Below are 13,518 nucleotides of genomic sequence, written 5' to 3'. Positions count from 1 at the left end.
AAAATCATGGTAAAACAACAGAAAACTCTTAACTGCTCAAGGGGTTCACATACTTTCAAGTGGCACTGTATCTGTTCAATGCCTTTCCTTTTTTTCTGCAGCTATCAGCACAGGTAGTACTGTAGATGAAGATACACTGGGTTTTTGGTTTTGTGGGATGTGGCTTTTATTATTTTTGAGAGATTTTGCTCAAGAACACGTGAATAACATAGACTTTCCATGCCTCTGTAAGAGACAGTACATTCGACCCATACACTGAGGTATATAAACCTACTTGATCAGGTGGGGATTATTTGTATTTTAGTTACATGATTTAGTTAGGAGATTTGATTAACTTTACTTTGTAAATGTTAGTTATGTAAAGTCATGTTGCCATTTCACTGTATATTGCTCTAAACTGAAGAAGACAAAATTGGTGTTTTTAAGCGGAAAGTATCAATGAATACCTCACCTTTACCCGAGAGTGGATGCGCATTTTGTGCATCAGTGAATAAAACTACAAGTTGATAATACATACCATTTCTGATTGCAAGGATAGATTTTTTTCATGCTCTAATTTTTTGGTGTAGATCTTTAAAATTGAGAAAATAAATAAAAAGTAGTTGTAACTATGACCTTTATAGTATGAATGCAGTCAATTATTTGGTATCTCATATGATGTTTGTTCTTTTGAAGTGTGATGCACAGCTATTGAATAATTAGCCTTTTGTTCAACTGAGACAGATAAACTTCTTGTTAATATGCTGTAACAGCTGTTCATGCAGTTGTCAGTGTCTGTATATATTAGACAATGTTGTCAAAGATGTTTTAGTAAATCACTTTGGACAGTAAGACCACAGGGTAAGTGCAGTTTACATTGGGATATTTTTGAAACCAGTCCCAGAAAAAGTTGCAGTCCATGATTCAGAAGATGGTTCATATTCGATATCAAAGTAACTCCAAACAGCAGGTTTTTTTTAGGACACACAATTAACAGAGAGCGAGAAGGTTGTAAGGAGCAATTTGCTGATAAGTGTATTGGCTTCAAATCAGACTGCACCTGTATCTGCACCTGTCGCAGGTGCTTCCTCATTTTGAATTATATTAATGTGACAGTTTCATACAACTGTTGAATCATCAAATTGTATTTTACGTTGCACCCCAATAATCAGTTTTAATCTAGCCATAACGTCATGTAGATGGTGCTATACACACACATCTTCTTGCTCATAGTCTATAAAGATACCAATAATAGCCATGGCTAGGAAACTTCAGCAATAAAATACCAAACCATAGAGAGGAACAGATATGTTAGATATCTGTGCTACAGAAATGTAGGACTTTGTTCCAAACATAATGTGAATGTGGCCCATGATATGTTACAGTGCATTAGAGAGTTCCCTGAAATGTGGGATAAGTGCTATTGTTCCTATTCCCAGTCCTACCATTTCAAACTACAGAGGAAATTTGTTTTCAGCACACATTTCTGTCCATTAATAGGAGTTCACACCTCCATAGTATTTCGACAGTTCTGGTCAGTATTTACCGAAACCATATAGTTCTCCAGAAAGACTTGGGAGGAATACAATTGAAGTTTTAAGTTTTAATTTAAGTTATACAGCCATAAAATAACAGAACAAATAAAAAGTCGCTGGAATATGGTTAACAGTCTTTGGCATAAGAGCTCTTCCACTATCTGGCAAAGAGCAAAAAGATCACAGAAAAAGCTTACTCCAAAGAGTGCCATGTGGTCTCTAACCAATCATCACTGTTCATCTTTACTCAGACAGTCCTGGGGGCTTGGGCAAACTACAGGCAGGCCTTCAGCGGTGGGGGGTGAGTACTGTGACCGCCTCCTCAAGTGCATGCTTCCCTGGCCATGGGAGTTGAAAGAGGCAGAGCTGATGGTGGTTCGAACCGTGGTGCGAACCACTGTGCGGAACCCTTCCCCGGCAAAGTAGTAGAGCAGCGGGTTGAGGCAGCTGTTGGATGCGGCCAGGCAGAGTGTGAGCACAAGCACGCGCATAAGCCACCCAGTGACCTGGTCGCCCCAGCGTTGCACTATGGCATGGAGGTGCAGCGAGCGCAACAGGTGGTAGGGCAGGAAGCATAGGAGGAAGGTGCAGAGGATCACCGCCATCAGGTAGACAGAGCGGCGGCGGTTCTGCCGGCTTCGCCTCGGCCTCTTCTTCCCCCTTGCCAGCGTGAGCATAATGGAGCCGTAGCAGCATAAGATGATGATAAATGGCAGGAGGAAACCTAGCACCAGGGCTACATAGTTCAGCGCCAGGATGTGCTTCCAGGACTGGGCTTGCGGCTCAAAGCAGCGGATTTTGCCCTGTCGTTCCCAAGTCCCCATCATGAGGAAGGGGCATGAGAGCAACGCAACACCAGCCCAGATTACCAAGCAGAGCCATGTAGCCCGTTTCACTGTCGCCAGCGAGCGGCTTTGCAGTGGATGCACGATGGCAATGTAGCGCAGCACGCTGAGCCCCGTGAGAAACAGCACGCTGGTATACAAGTTCAGGTAAAAGGCAAAGACACACAGGCGGCACACCCAGTCCGGGAAATCCCACTGACAGTCGCGAAAGTAGTAGACCAGGCGGAAGGGCAGCGTGAGCGAGAAGCCCGCGTCCGACAGCGCCAGGTTGATCATCAACACGGTGCTGGCAGAGCGTTTGCGGGTGAGCCGCAGGAAAACAAAAAGTGCCACTGAGTTACACAAGAAGCCAACTGGGAACACAATGCTGTAGGTCACTGTGTACGCCAAGTACTTGAAGTTCTGATCGCTGGTGCTGCGACATGTTTGGTTCCACTGCGGAGTCTCAGGTAACCCAGACGATGTGTTGAACCAAGAGGAGGGGGATTGGTGAGTGGTTAGCCTAGGGACTGAGGAGGAAATGTCATTAACACACACAGGAGTAAGAGATCAGGTTATAGTTACAGGAAACCGTACTGTATAGCAGGGTAAGTGGCATGATTACATAGGCACATTGTGCACGCACTATAGCCAATGTGGAATAATTTGAAATGAAAAGCTTCTATGGAGTTGAATGAAGTTCAACTTGAGGGTTGAACCCTCATAAGGAATGCGGAAAACTTGTTCAACGCGTCAATAATAAAAGGTACGTTGATAGAGAGCGCATTGACTTGACAATGCAAATCTTATGGAAATTGAAACGAACACTGGTCTTGTGTCTAGCTATTCATGCATTAACGCATATCGAGTACAAGCTGAAATAGGTCTATACATCCAGATATAGACTATTTCAATCGAAGACTATGTAAAATTATTTTGATATTTTTTTCTGAAATAGGGCCTACATAGCCTATAACCCCTATGTTTCAATTTGGAGTCTTTCCGTATAAGCCTTAAGTGCAGTACCGGAGCATCTCAATGGCTCTCCTTGCCGCCTTGCCGTTAAAACAAAACACAACTGGAAACGAGTAGGGCAATGGTGGAGAAGTCACTTATATACAAATAAAACTACACCATTACAAAAAACATACTGACTTTAACACTGAAAGGAAGCACGAATACATTCTGAATTCGAACATTAACAACATAACAACACTAAACATTGAACACAGATAATTTTGGAATAGGCTACACGCAACATTGAAGCGCACAACTCCTTTTTGCACTTTGCAATACAACAACGTGCAAGCAGTTTATTTCAGCAGGGTTTATTCATCAAATTACCTGTCATGTTCTTTGCGACATAGTGTTAGTACTGGAGATTGGTATCCGTGCCTGGTTGATCTCTAAGGAAATCCTCTACTACTGCTGTATGGAAAAAAATATAAGTAGTTATTTCCTCTGTATAAACCAGCCATAACTAGGATTCCTTTCGCTGGGAGAAGAGAATAGTTGCGTTAGGTCATTGCACACGCAGCCTGTCCAAGTGCTTGTCACAAACCCACGAGCAGTCACTGGCTCAACTCAAGCGTTGCTTGTGTCATGTAGGAAATAGGAATCTGTCAGCACACGCCTGTGATGTTCCTGCGAAATTCTACTGAATGTAAATTTCTCAGTTACTTGCGTTTGTTAAAAACTATTTCTGAATGTTTCTTTTATTAATATTATTTATATAACAATGGGATCTAGATTGAACAATATTAATCCTATGAGACATTATACAAATTCGAATCTAAAACAATGTTTCACAGCCCTCAGTGAAATATTAAACCCCTCTCTCTTGGTGCTTAAACCCTCTGTTAATAATTAGCCCATGCCAGAAAAAAGTGTAGGAATTGATTGATAGAGGAATTGAAAGGATAGAAGAGTAAACAGGAGTGGCCATGGATAATTAGGTAGATAAAGAGAGAGTGAAGAGGGAAAATAATGAAAGAAGGAGAATAAATGGAAAGATAAGACTGAACGAGAGAATGAGAATGTGTGAGAGAAAGTAGACTGTATGTAAAGGACACTTCAGCTATGTATTTTTCGTTTTTGTAAACTTTATACTTTTTAAGATAATAAAGTAAAATACAATTTCTGATAGACTTACAGGGCCATTGTGATATCATAATAGGGTAATTAACTGGCTTGCATCTGTGCTTCACTGACGCCTGTGCCAAGGCTCCTCTTCTCTCTGTCCCTCTCTGTTCAACTGTATAACTAGTAATATTAATAATAATAATAATACATTTTATTTATAGGGCGCCTTTCAAGAAACCCAAGGTCGCCTTACAACAGTGAATTAAACATTGAATAATACATAATACAGCAACAGCAACAACTTCAGTTGGCAGGACCTTTACAGGTTATAGGCTTGCCTAAACAGGTGTGTTTTGATGTGAGTTTTAAAAAGAGCGATTGAGTTAGGGTCAATGTTCCTGATGTCAGGGGGGAGGGAGTTCCAGAGATGAGGGGCAGAGTGGCTGAAGGCTCTGGATCCCATGTTGGACAAATGGGCTTGGGGGACGGTCAGGGTGATGGAGGAGGCAGACCTGAGAGACCGGGTAGGGACATTGATGTGAAGGAGGGCAGAGAGGTATGGAGGGGCAAGGTTATGGATTGCCTTAAATGTGTAGAGGAGGATTTTGTAGTTAATGCTGTGTTTAATGGGAAGCCAGTGGAGTTGATGTAGAACGGGGGTGATGTGACTGATGGATGGCGTCCTAGTGACGATACGGGCAGCAGCATTTTGTACAAGTTGAAGTTTATGGAGGAGTTTGTGTGGGAGACCAAAGAGAAGGGAATTGCAGTAGTCCAGGCGGGAAGTGACAAGGGAGTGAACCAGGATTGCAGCGGTGTTGGGAGTGAGTGAGGGGCGGAGGCGGTTGATATTGCGGATGTGAAAGTAGGCAGATCGGATGGTGTTGTTGATGTGGGTATGGAATGATAGGGTGCTGTCGAGGACGACACCCAGGCTTTTAACCTGAGGAGAGGGGGTAACCGAGGAGTTATCTATGGTGAGGGTGAAACTGGGGTGTTTGGTGAGGGTGTGTTTGGAGCCAATGAGGACTGCCTCAGTTTTTTCACTGAAAAAGCTTTAGGAAATTGGAAGAAAACCAGGATTTGATTTCCTGTAAACAGGCACAGAGGGAGGAGGGTGGGAAGGTGGAAGTGGGTTTGGTGGAAACGTAGAGCTGGGTCATCCGCATAACAGTGGAAATTAATATTGTATTTACGGAAAATCAGTCCAAGTGGGAGGAGGTATATGATGAATAGGATAGGGCCAAGGACAGAGCCCTGGGGAACACCAGTGGAGAGGGGGGATGGGTGGGATGAGAATGATTTTAACTGGATGAACTGAGTACGTCCAGAGAAATATGAGCGGAACCAGTCTAGGGGTGTGTGAGTTATGCCAATGGAGGCTAGTCTGTCAAGGAGGGTGGAGTGGGATATGGTGTCAAACGCCGCGCTCAGGTCGAGGAGGATGAGGATGGATAATAGTCCTGAGTCAGCTGCCATCAGGAGGTCATTAGTGATTTTGATGAGGGCCGTTTCTGTGCTGTGGCGGGGGCGAAAACCGGATTGGAATTGTTCATAGAGGTTATTGTTGGAGAGATGGGCATGGACCTGTGATGCCACTACCTTTTCCAGTATTTTTGAGAGAAATGGCAGTTTGGAGATGGGACGAAGGTTATTGAAGTTGTTGGGGTCTGAACCAGGTTTTTTCAGCGTCGGTGTCACTGCAGCAGATTTAAGAGAAGATGGGACTGAACCAGAGGTCATGGAAGAATGGATAATGGCAGTTATCAGGGGCAGTAGAGAGGGGAGGGAGGCTATAACCAGGGAGGATGGCAGCGGGTCGAGTTGGCAGGTGGATGATTTGGATTTCCGGATGGCATCTGATAACTCGGCGGCAGAGGGGAGTTGGAAGCATGAAAGTGGTACAGAGATGGGGGAGTGGAGAACTAGAGGGGGACACATTAAGAGACACCTTCCATACTCTACTTGTTATTCTCTCTATCATCCCTCTCAGTCTTCTCTTTCTCACACTCCCTTTATCTGCTTCAATCCATTTTCTCTCCTTCTTTCAATCTTTTATCTCTTCACTCTATCTTTATCCATAGCCACTCGTGTTCAGTCTTCCTTCCTTTCTTATTTCAATTACTCTGTCCATCGATTCTCACTCCTTTGTCATCTTTTTATGTCAGCCTTCTTTGACTTTACGATCCTCTATCCTCCTATCCATTTCCTTATTTCTTCCTTGCATGTATCTTCAACTTTATCCATCGATTATTCCAACATCTCCTTCCTCCCCTCCCCTTCCCAATACATCAGTGTTCTCAAACTCAAAGTGGCCCATGAGCGTCCAGTCTGGTCAGTGGGGGGCCAGATTTTTTTTATCTGTTTGCTTGCTTATTACAATGCTGTAGATACCACTTTTGGGTTGACAAATTTACCATGGGTGATCAGTGGTATAATAGTGTTGTTGAATAACACATCGCTGACCTGAGTTTCAATTCCTGGGCAATGCAAGAGGCTCTTTGGATAAAGGTGTTTGTTAAAGTTGGACTTAAGACTTTTCTATTCAGGAAGGCATTTCTGGCCTTGTGTTGAATCTTTTCTGTTATGCTTATGTTAATATTTAAATTTGTTTTTAATTTTATTGTATTATTATAGTTATTTTCTAATATGTAGGCACTCTGAGATTCCTTTGAATGAAAAGTGCTTTAAAAATAAAATGAATTATTATTATTATTATTATTATTATAAAGTTGCACTTTTTAATAACTTTGTCTCATTGATGGCCCATGACTTACATATACAGCGGTAATAGTGGTATAATGTCTGCATCAACAACTACATCTGTATTTTTCCTTCATACATGCACATTATCAAAGAAAATGCTGTACTGCACCACTTTTGTATAGTTGGTAACAAGGCTGCAAACAAACAAAACAAAGCAGGAAACGCAATGCATTTTTCTTTTATAAAATAAATGTATTTATAATAAATATATTTCAAGTGTATAATTTCATCTTTCCATCTATAGTCTTTCTATCTAACCCTAGATCTTAAATTAATAGTTTTACTGATATGCTGATCATTGAGGGTGTACTGTCTGTTGAGCTTCCATGATAGACAAGCATGCTCCATTGCGTTACACATTTGCTCAAATACATCTTAAGCTGTGGTATGACCTTGCATTGTTTTTACACATAGTGATTTTTCTGTTACTTCAAACTGGTTGATAACACCGCAGAAAAAAATCGCAAGCAAAGCATTATTATTTGTGGCAGTCCATTCGTCCAGAGCCACAGGATAGGCACTGAAACTTTTGCCTTTGACACGCAGATAGATTTAATTATGACCGCCGGACAACACATTATCCCGCTTATTATCCGGTTACTTGTCAAAACGATACAAGACATTCCTCTAAAATAACTATTTGAAATGATTTTGTTGCCATTTCCTGAATTCCGCTAAGAAAAAAATTGTTCCTCACACAGATAGATCTTTAATTTCCAGCTGTTGCGCAAAAAAGCCATTACTTGCTGACTTCAATTCAGTTTCTATTACCTTAAACGACTGGACTACTTGCGGAATGATATGAAATATGTGAATTAGAAGCGCAAAACCCATTGCTAGCAGCGGTAAACGTAAAGCGGTAAACGGTGGCCCATTCAAATCAATCAAACTTTTCGCAAAATTCTGAGGAGCTGGCGGGCCGGATCTGGCCCATGGGCGAGGAGTCTGAGACCCCTGAATTACTTAGTCTGCTGGGTCACGAGAGATTCGTTCCGGAGGGGTGTACCCAGTGGGAAGGTAATAAGGGGTGTTGGCGTGTTTTTGGTTCAGAGGAGATTGTGAGACCAACTCCATTTATCTTTGAAACGTATGTGGGGCATTCGTGAAGCCCATGGGCATGACTTTAAACTGATACAAGGCACTACCAATGTTCAACGCAGTTTTCTCCTTGTCCTGTTTATCTAACTCCACTTGCCAAAATCCACTCACTAAATCTATGCTGCTTAACCAACATGCACCAAACAAACTATCAAGGAAATCAGCAGGCCGTGGCAAAGGATAGGAGTCTTTGACTGTAACTGCATTCAATTTACTGAAATCGATTCAAAACCGGTAGGCAGCATCTTTCTTTTTGACAAACACAACCGGCGAGAGGTGTTACATACACGGCATGTTACATGAACAGGAGTTCCACACGCCAGGTTGTACAATAAATGAACATTTATTAAAGTATAATAGAAAAGTGTAGTGCAAGCGGGTGTCAAATGGATGTACAAAACAGACACGTCGAGGAGAGAGAGCCTCTTGCACACTGCGCCAAGGCCTTCTTATTGTAGAGCTCATCAAGCCCTCAATTGGCACACCTGCGGGCACCTGAGCAGATTTTGCAACTCAGTGGTGGAAAGAGAGAGCACTCAGTGCGGGCACATGATGGCAGCACTCCGATCCCATCCAATTCTCTCCATGGGGTCTCCATGGGGGGTTAACTGCTCTATCTCAAAGCACATGGCAGTGACCAATCTAGATCTTGGCCGCGTCAGTTCAAATCAAATGCGGAATATTTACATCTGCTACCGTTGATTATACAGTAAATACGTTGTGAAATGAAACAAAAACACACCACAGTTAAAGTTGTATTAGTATTGATTGATTCACATCGATATGAATGGATTACATGACTAACAACTGGTGGAAAGTAATATGAAAATATTTGTTCACTGAATTAGCGTTCTGTCCCAAACAGTTGCGTTCCAGTTTCAAAGTTTCAGTTTCGCTTTCAGTATTTCAACGTGAAGGAGCGGGAGCAGAAGAACTGAGCGTCTAGCAGCGTTTATCATATCATATACATTATATATGATGCATTTATATGTCTGTGGGCACGATCTCAAGCACGTGCAAAAGTTGTTGTTGTCCAATTTGAATCAGATACGAGAGACACATGCGCGCCCAGTCCAATTACCAGCGGAATCGAATCGTGTGTCCAGGGGTTTACATCGGAGTCCAGTCGGACTCAAGTCGGACACAATGAATCTAGTTCTGGGGAGACACATGTGTCCAATATCCAATTTAAATCGGACTGAAATCGGAAATTGGACACATGTGTCCACACTAGCAGGGGGCGGGGCAGACCAGGCTGGGTCATGACAAAGGGCTACAACTTTCTTCAATCACATCCTAGGAAAGGAGCTGTTGAACTTGCCAGTCTATTTCAGCTCTCCGTTGGACAGAGGTTTATTTGGTATGCTCTTGGCTTTGTGGGTGGGGCATCGCCAGTGCGAATGCTATGGCGAACCCAACTAGTTTGCCCAAAGTCATGCGAACTAAACACATCAGAGTATTGTCTGAGCAAATCCTCTAACTGCTGCCTCTGCTCACTGTTCAGTGCTGTGTTGTTGAGGTTAACAGGTAATGTGGATGCATGCGGTTCTGTCTGAGTTCGTTCGTACCTGAGCTCCTGTGGCATCAACCAGAGAAAATTCCTCCCCCTTCTACTGAACTAAGGAATGAAAGTCCTCCAATCTGGTGCTACATGGTACATAACATTGGGTTGGATTCATAGCATGAATCCATGCTACCCCCTTTTTAACCGGAGCAACTGTACTTGCCGCAAAGAGACCTGGGAATGTGTGTGTGTCGGGCTCGAGAACCCCAGTGTAGTTGCTTAATCTGCTGTTTGAACTTGCTCAACTTCAACCATAAAGTTTTAACCTCAGATGACAGTTTATTGCTGGCTGACAGGGCCTCAGGCCCTTGGTCTGTCGTTGCCGCTGCCATTGCTCTGAGGTGCGCAACTGGATGTTAAGGATTGTTGGAAACCCAAATTATAGGGTTACAGACTGGTGGCAGGGGTGGTATTGGGACTCTAGAACTGGATAGTCTCCATTTTTCCTTGCTCATGGCAGAGAACCGCACCTACCTGTTCATGCCTCTTTGAATTGGAATCCAGTACTGCCAGCATCAACTCCTAGTACACCTGCAGCATATGCACAAGATCTTTGCACCCGTCTGTCACATGTCTTTAGTGATGCCACAGACAGATCTATTGCATAAAGTGAGTCAGAAAGATCAGTATGACAAAACGGTATTGTTTCATCCACACAAAAAGGGTGAGTTGGTCTTGTTGGACCCTGCTCAGAATCACAACAAACTAGCTCCTAGATGGAAGGGGCCTTGCAAGATATTGAAGTGTATGGACAAAGACAACGTTTCAGGGGTAACTTATGAAACTACAGACCCCAAGAACCCCCAGTCACGCTAGTGGGAGGTGCACGATAACCGCCTTAAGTCTTTTAAAAGTTCCCTGGTAGACCCACCCACTACTTCGCCTCAACCATCTGAGTCACATGATGGAGCGGATCAGAGCGGATCTCTCCTTCTCTAACCTAATTTTTTATTTATTTATTCATAGTCACTGTTGTTCAATCGGGACCAAATCTGGAAAACCAAGAAAACTTTAAGATACAACAGAATGTTTGCTTGGCAGAGAGGCAACTCCCCATCCCCTAAATAGCTCAAAGGACCTGCATGAGGGTTTGGCTGACAGTAGTTGTGATGCACTATTCCACTGTGCAGCATTGGTTGCTCGCACAAACAGGCTCTACCTGAAAGGGTCATTAGAGAGGTTGTATCTGTATCTGTATCTGATGTATGCAAAGCAACCTACAGGTTAGTCAAAGTCAGTTGTTGGAAACATGAATGACAATGAATGGGTTCTACATATTAAATCTAAAAATAAGAGACAGCTATATTCCCACTATCTCATGAGCAGATGGACACAGCGTTCACAGGGTTTCTTGGTGGAATCAGACCGACAGCCAGCAAGCCCTTCCTAGACTGCAAGAAAATATGAAGCATAAAACAGACAAGCTTCAGAATTTACAGGGAAAAGTCCCACCCATTGATGCGAAAGATCCCAAAGGTATTGCAGACTATGCGCAGCTAATCACTACATAATTGGTGTTCTAATCACTACTAATTATACAGTGTTGGATAGGCCATATCACAGGTTGAGGAGAATTGTACACAGATTGCTGCTGTAATGAATATTAATGTACCTATAGCCATTTCCTCACCATCTGAGGTTCCTGTAAATAGCTATACAGACAGTCCTTACACATACCATTTGACTCACATCAGGGTAAAGGAAGAACATTCCATAATATACCATCTCGAATTAGACATCGAGGTAAGGGAAGATCATTCTATAATATACCATCTCGAAATAGACATCAAGTAAGACCATTCCCAAATACAAATTGCCACTTCTGTGGAAATCCAGGACATACTGTACATTTGACCACTGACTTTATTTTCAGGGGAAACTGTTTGAATTGGAAAAGTTTAAAAGCTTTCCATTTCTGCTGCGGCGCTGCTTCTGCCAGCCCTATCTTTCTGCATTGGGTTTGCCTCTGATAATGGCCGTCAATACACCAGTTTTGTATCATCCATCGTTGATGAGGGGTCCAAAAAGTGAAAACCTAAGTTGACCAGTTGTAAACAGAAATCAGTCATGTGACTTTAATGTAGCCTTTCAACTTTCATAACATGCAATTGCTAAAATGTAAAAAGATATTATATTTATATTTCTGTCATGGCTGTGACATATAGCCACACGTCAAAACTGCAGTGAAAGGTGTCAGTTTATGTGATGTTTGTTAAATTTGCTTAGTATGATGTCAATATGACTTTTAGAACATCTTTTAGTTGTCTTAGCTGAGAACCGCTTTCCTCACGCGTAAAAATAGAATGCTCTAACCTGCTAACATGTGTGTCTCACGCAGGCAATGTGCAAACTCTAACCTGGTAACATGGGTGTCTCAATGTGCATAGGCTACTTTAACCTGGTAACATGGGTGTCTCACGCAGGCACATTTTGAAGTTCTGGTGCTATACAGTATAAATACTGTAACCTTTTGTGTTGGGTTCGTTCAGGTGAAATCCTCACTTATTAAACAGACGAACTGGAGGGAGACAAGGATGCTCTTGAACAGTTTAATGGATCACTTCTCAGTCTTCAACTTTCCAAACTCTAACGTCACTTCCCTGATCCTCCAAAATCATAACATGTCAACATCCGTTTACATTGATGAATTTCCAATAACTTAACTAACAAGAGAAGTCCTAGATGAACCTAATGTAATTTATAAAATCCCAACTTAGATATAACTTCTAATTTAATTAACTTTAATAGAAAATGCTCCAGCTTACAATACAATACAATTGAACTAGAAAATGCATTTCCTGAAGGTAATACCAGTGCATGAAATGCAAAGGTTAAGAAAGGAAGAAGAAAAGAAAGAAGAGTGGAAGAAGGAAAGACAAAAGGAAAGAAGAGTGAAGGAAGGAAAGAAGAGTGGAAGAAGGAAATAAGAAAAGAAAGAAGAGTGAAAGAAGGAAAGAAGAAAGGAAAGAAGAGTGTAAGAAGGAAAGAAGAGTGAAGAAAGGAAAGAAAAGTGGAAGAAGGAAAGAAGAGTGGATGAAGGAAAAAAGAAAGGCAAGAAGAGTGGAAGAAGGAAAGAAAGATGGAAGAAGAAAATAAGAAAGGAAAGAAGAGTGGAAGAAGGAAAGAAGAGTGAACAAGAGTGGCTCTGGATGAAGAGATAAAGAGAGAGTGAAAATATTGAAAAAAGGAGATAAAAATGGAGTGAAGAAGAGAGATTGAGTGTGAGAGAAAGTTGACTGAGAGAGAAAGATGGAGAGATGAAGAGAAAAAAAATAGAGAATGGATGGTGTCTTAATGTTCCTAGTTACAGTTAAATTGAGAGGGACAGAGAGAGAAGAGGTTCCTTTGATTTGGCACAGGTGTCAGTAAAGCACAGGTGCAAGCCAGTTTAAAGACCCTATTATGATGTCATAATGGCCCAATGTAAGTCAATGGGAGACATTTATATTCGTTTTTCTTTAATATCTTAAAAAGTATAAAGTTTAGAAAAGTGAAAAATACATAGCATAAGTGTCGTTTACAAGACCTACGCGACAAAGTTTGAATGAAGTTTCTACGTTAAGCGGTTCGGGCTGAATTAATCGCAGAAAAAGGTAACAAGAATAAGAACTAGAAAATGCATTTCCTGAAGGAAATACCAGTGCATGAAATGCAAAGGTTAAGAAAGGAA

General features: G+C 42.0%; 1 protein-coding gene across 1 annotated transcript; it reads right to left on the bottom strand.

The window, feature by feature from the left end:
• Positions 1-1,744: 1,744 nt before the first annotated feature.
• On the bottom strand, positions 1,745-3,693 carry cysltr3 (cysteinyl leukotriene receptor 3; the record flags this gene model as incomplete). The annotated part of the gene is made up of 2 exons (XM_080846078.1): positions 3,683-3,693; positions 1,745-2,868 (listed from the first exon to the last, which is right to left on the bottom strand). Exons 1-2 carry the CDS (start codon positions 3,687-3,689, stop codon positions 1,745-1,747), a joined length of 1,131 nt encoding a protein of 376 aa, XP_080702204.1. The 5' UTR covers positions 3,690-3,693.
• Between the last annotated feature and the right edge of the window lie 9,825 nt (positions 3,694-13,518).

Source organism: Sprattus sprattus (assembly GCF_963457725.1).
Source record: "Sprattus sprattus genome assembly, chromosome: 10".
Classification (NCBI taxonomy): Eukaryota; Metazoa; Chordata; class Actinopteri; order Clupeiformes; family Clupeidae; genus Sprattus; species Sprattus sprattus.
This window is presented reverse-complemented; position numbering and strand designations above follow the sequence as displayed.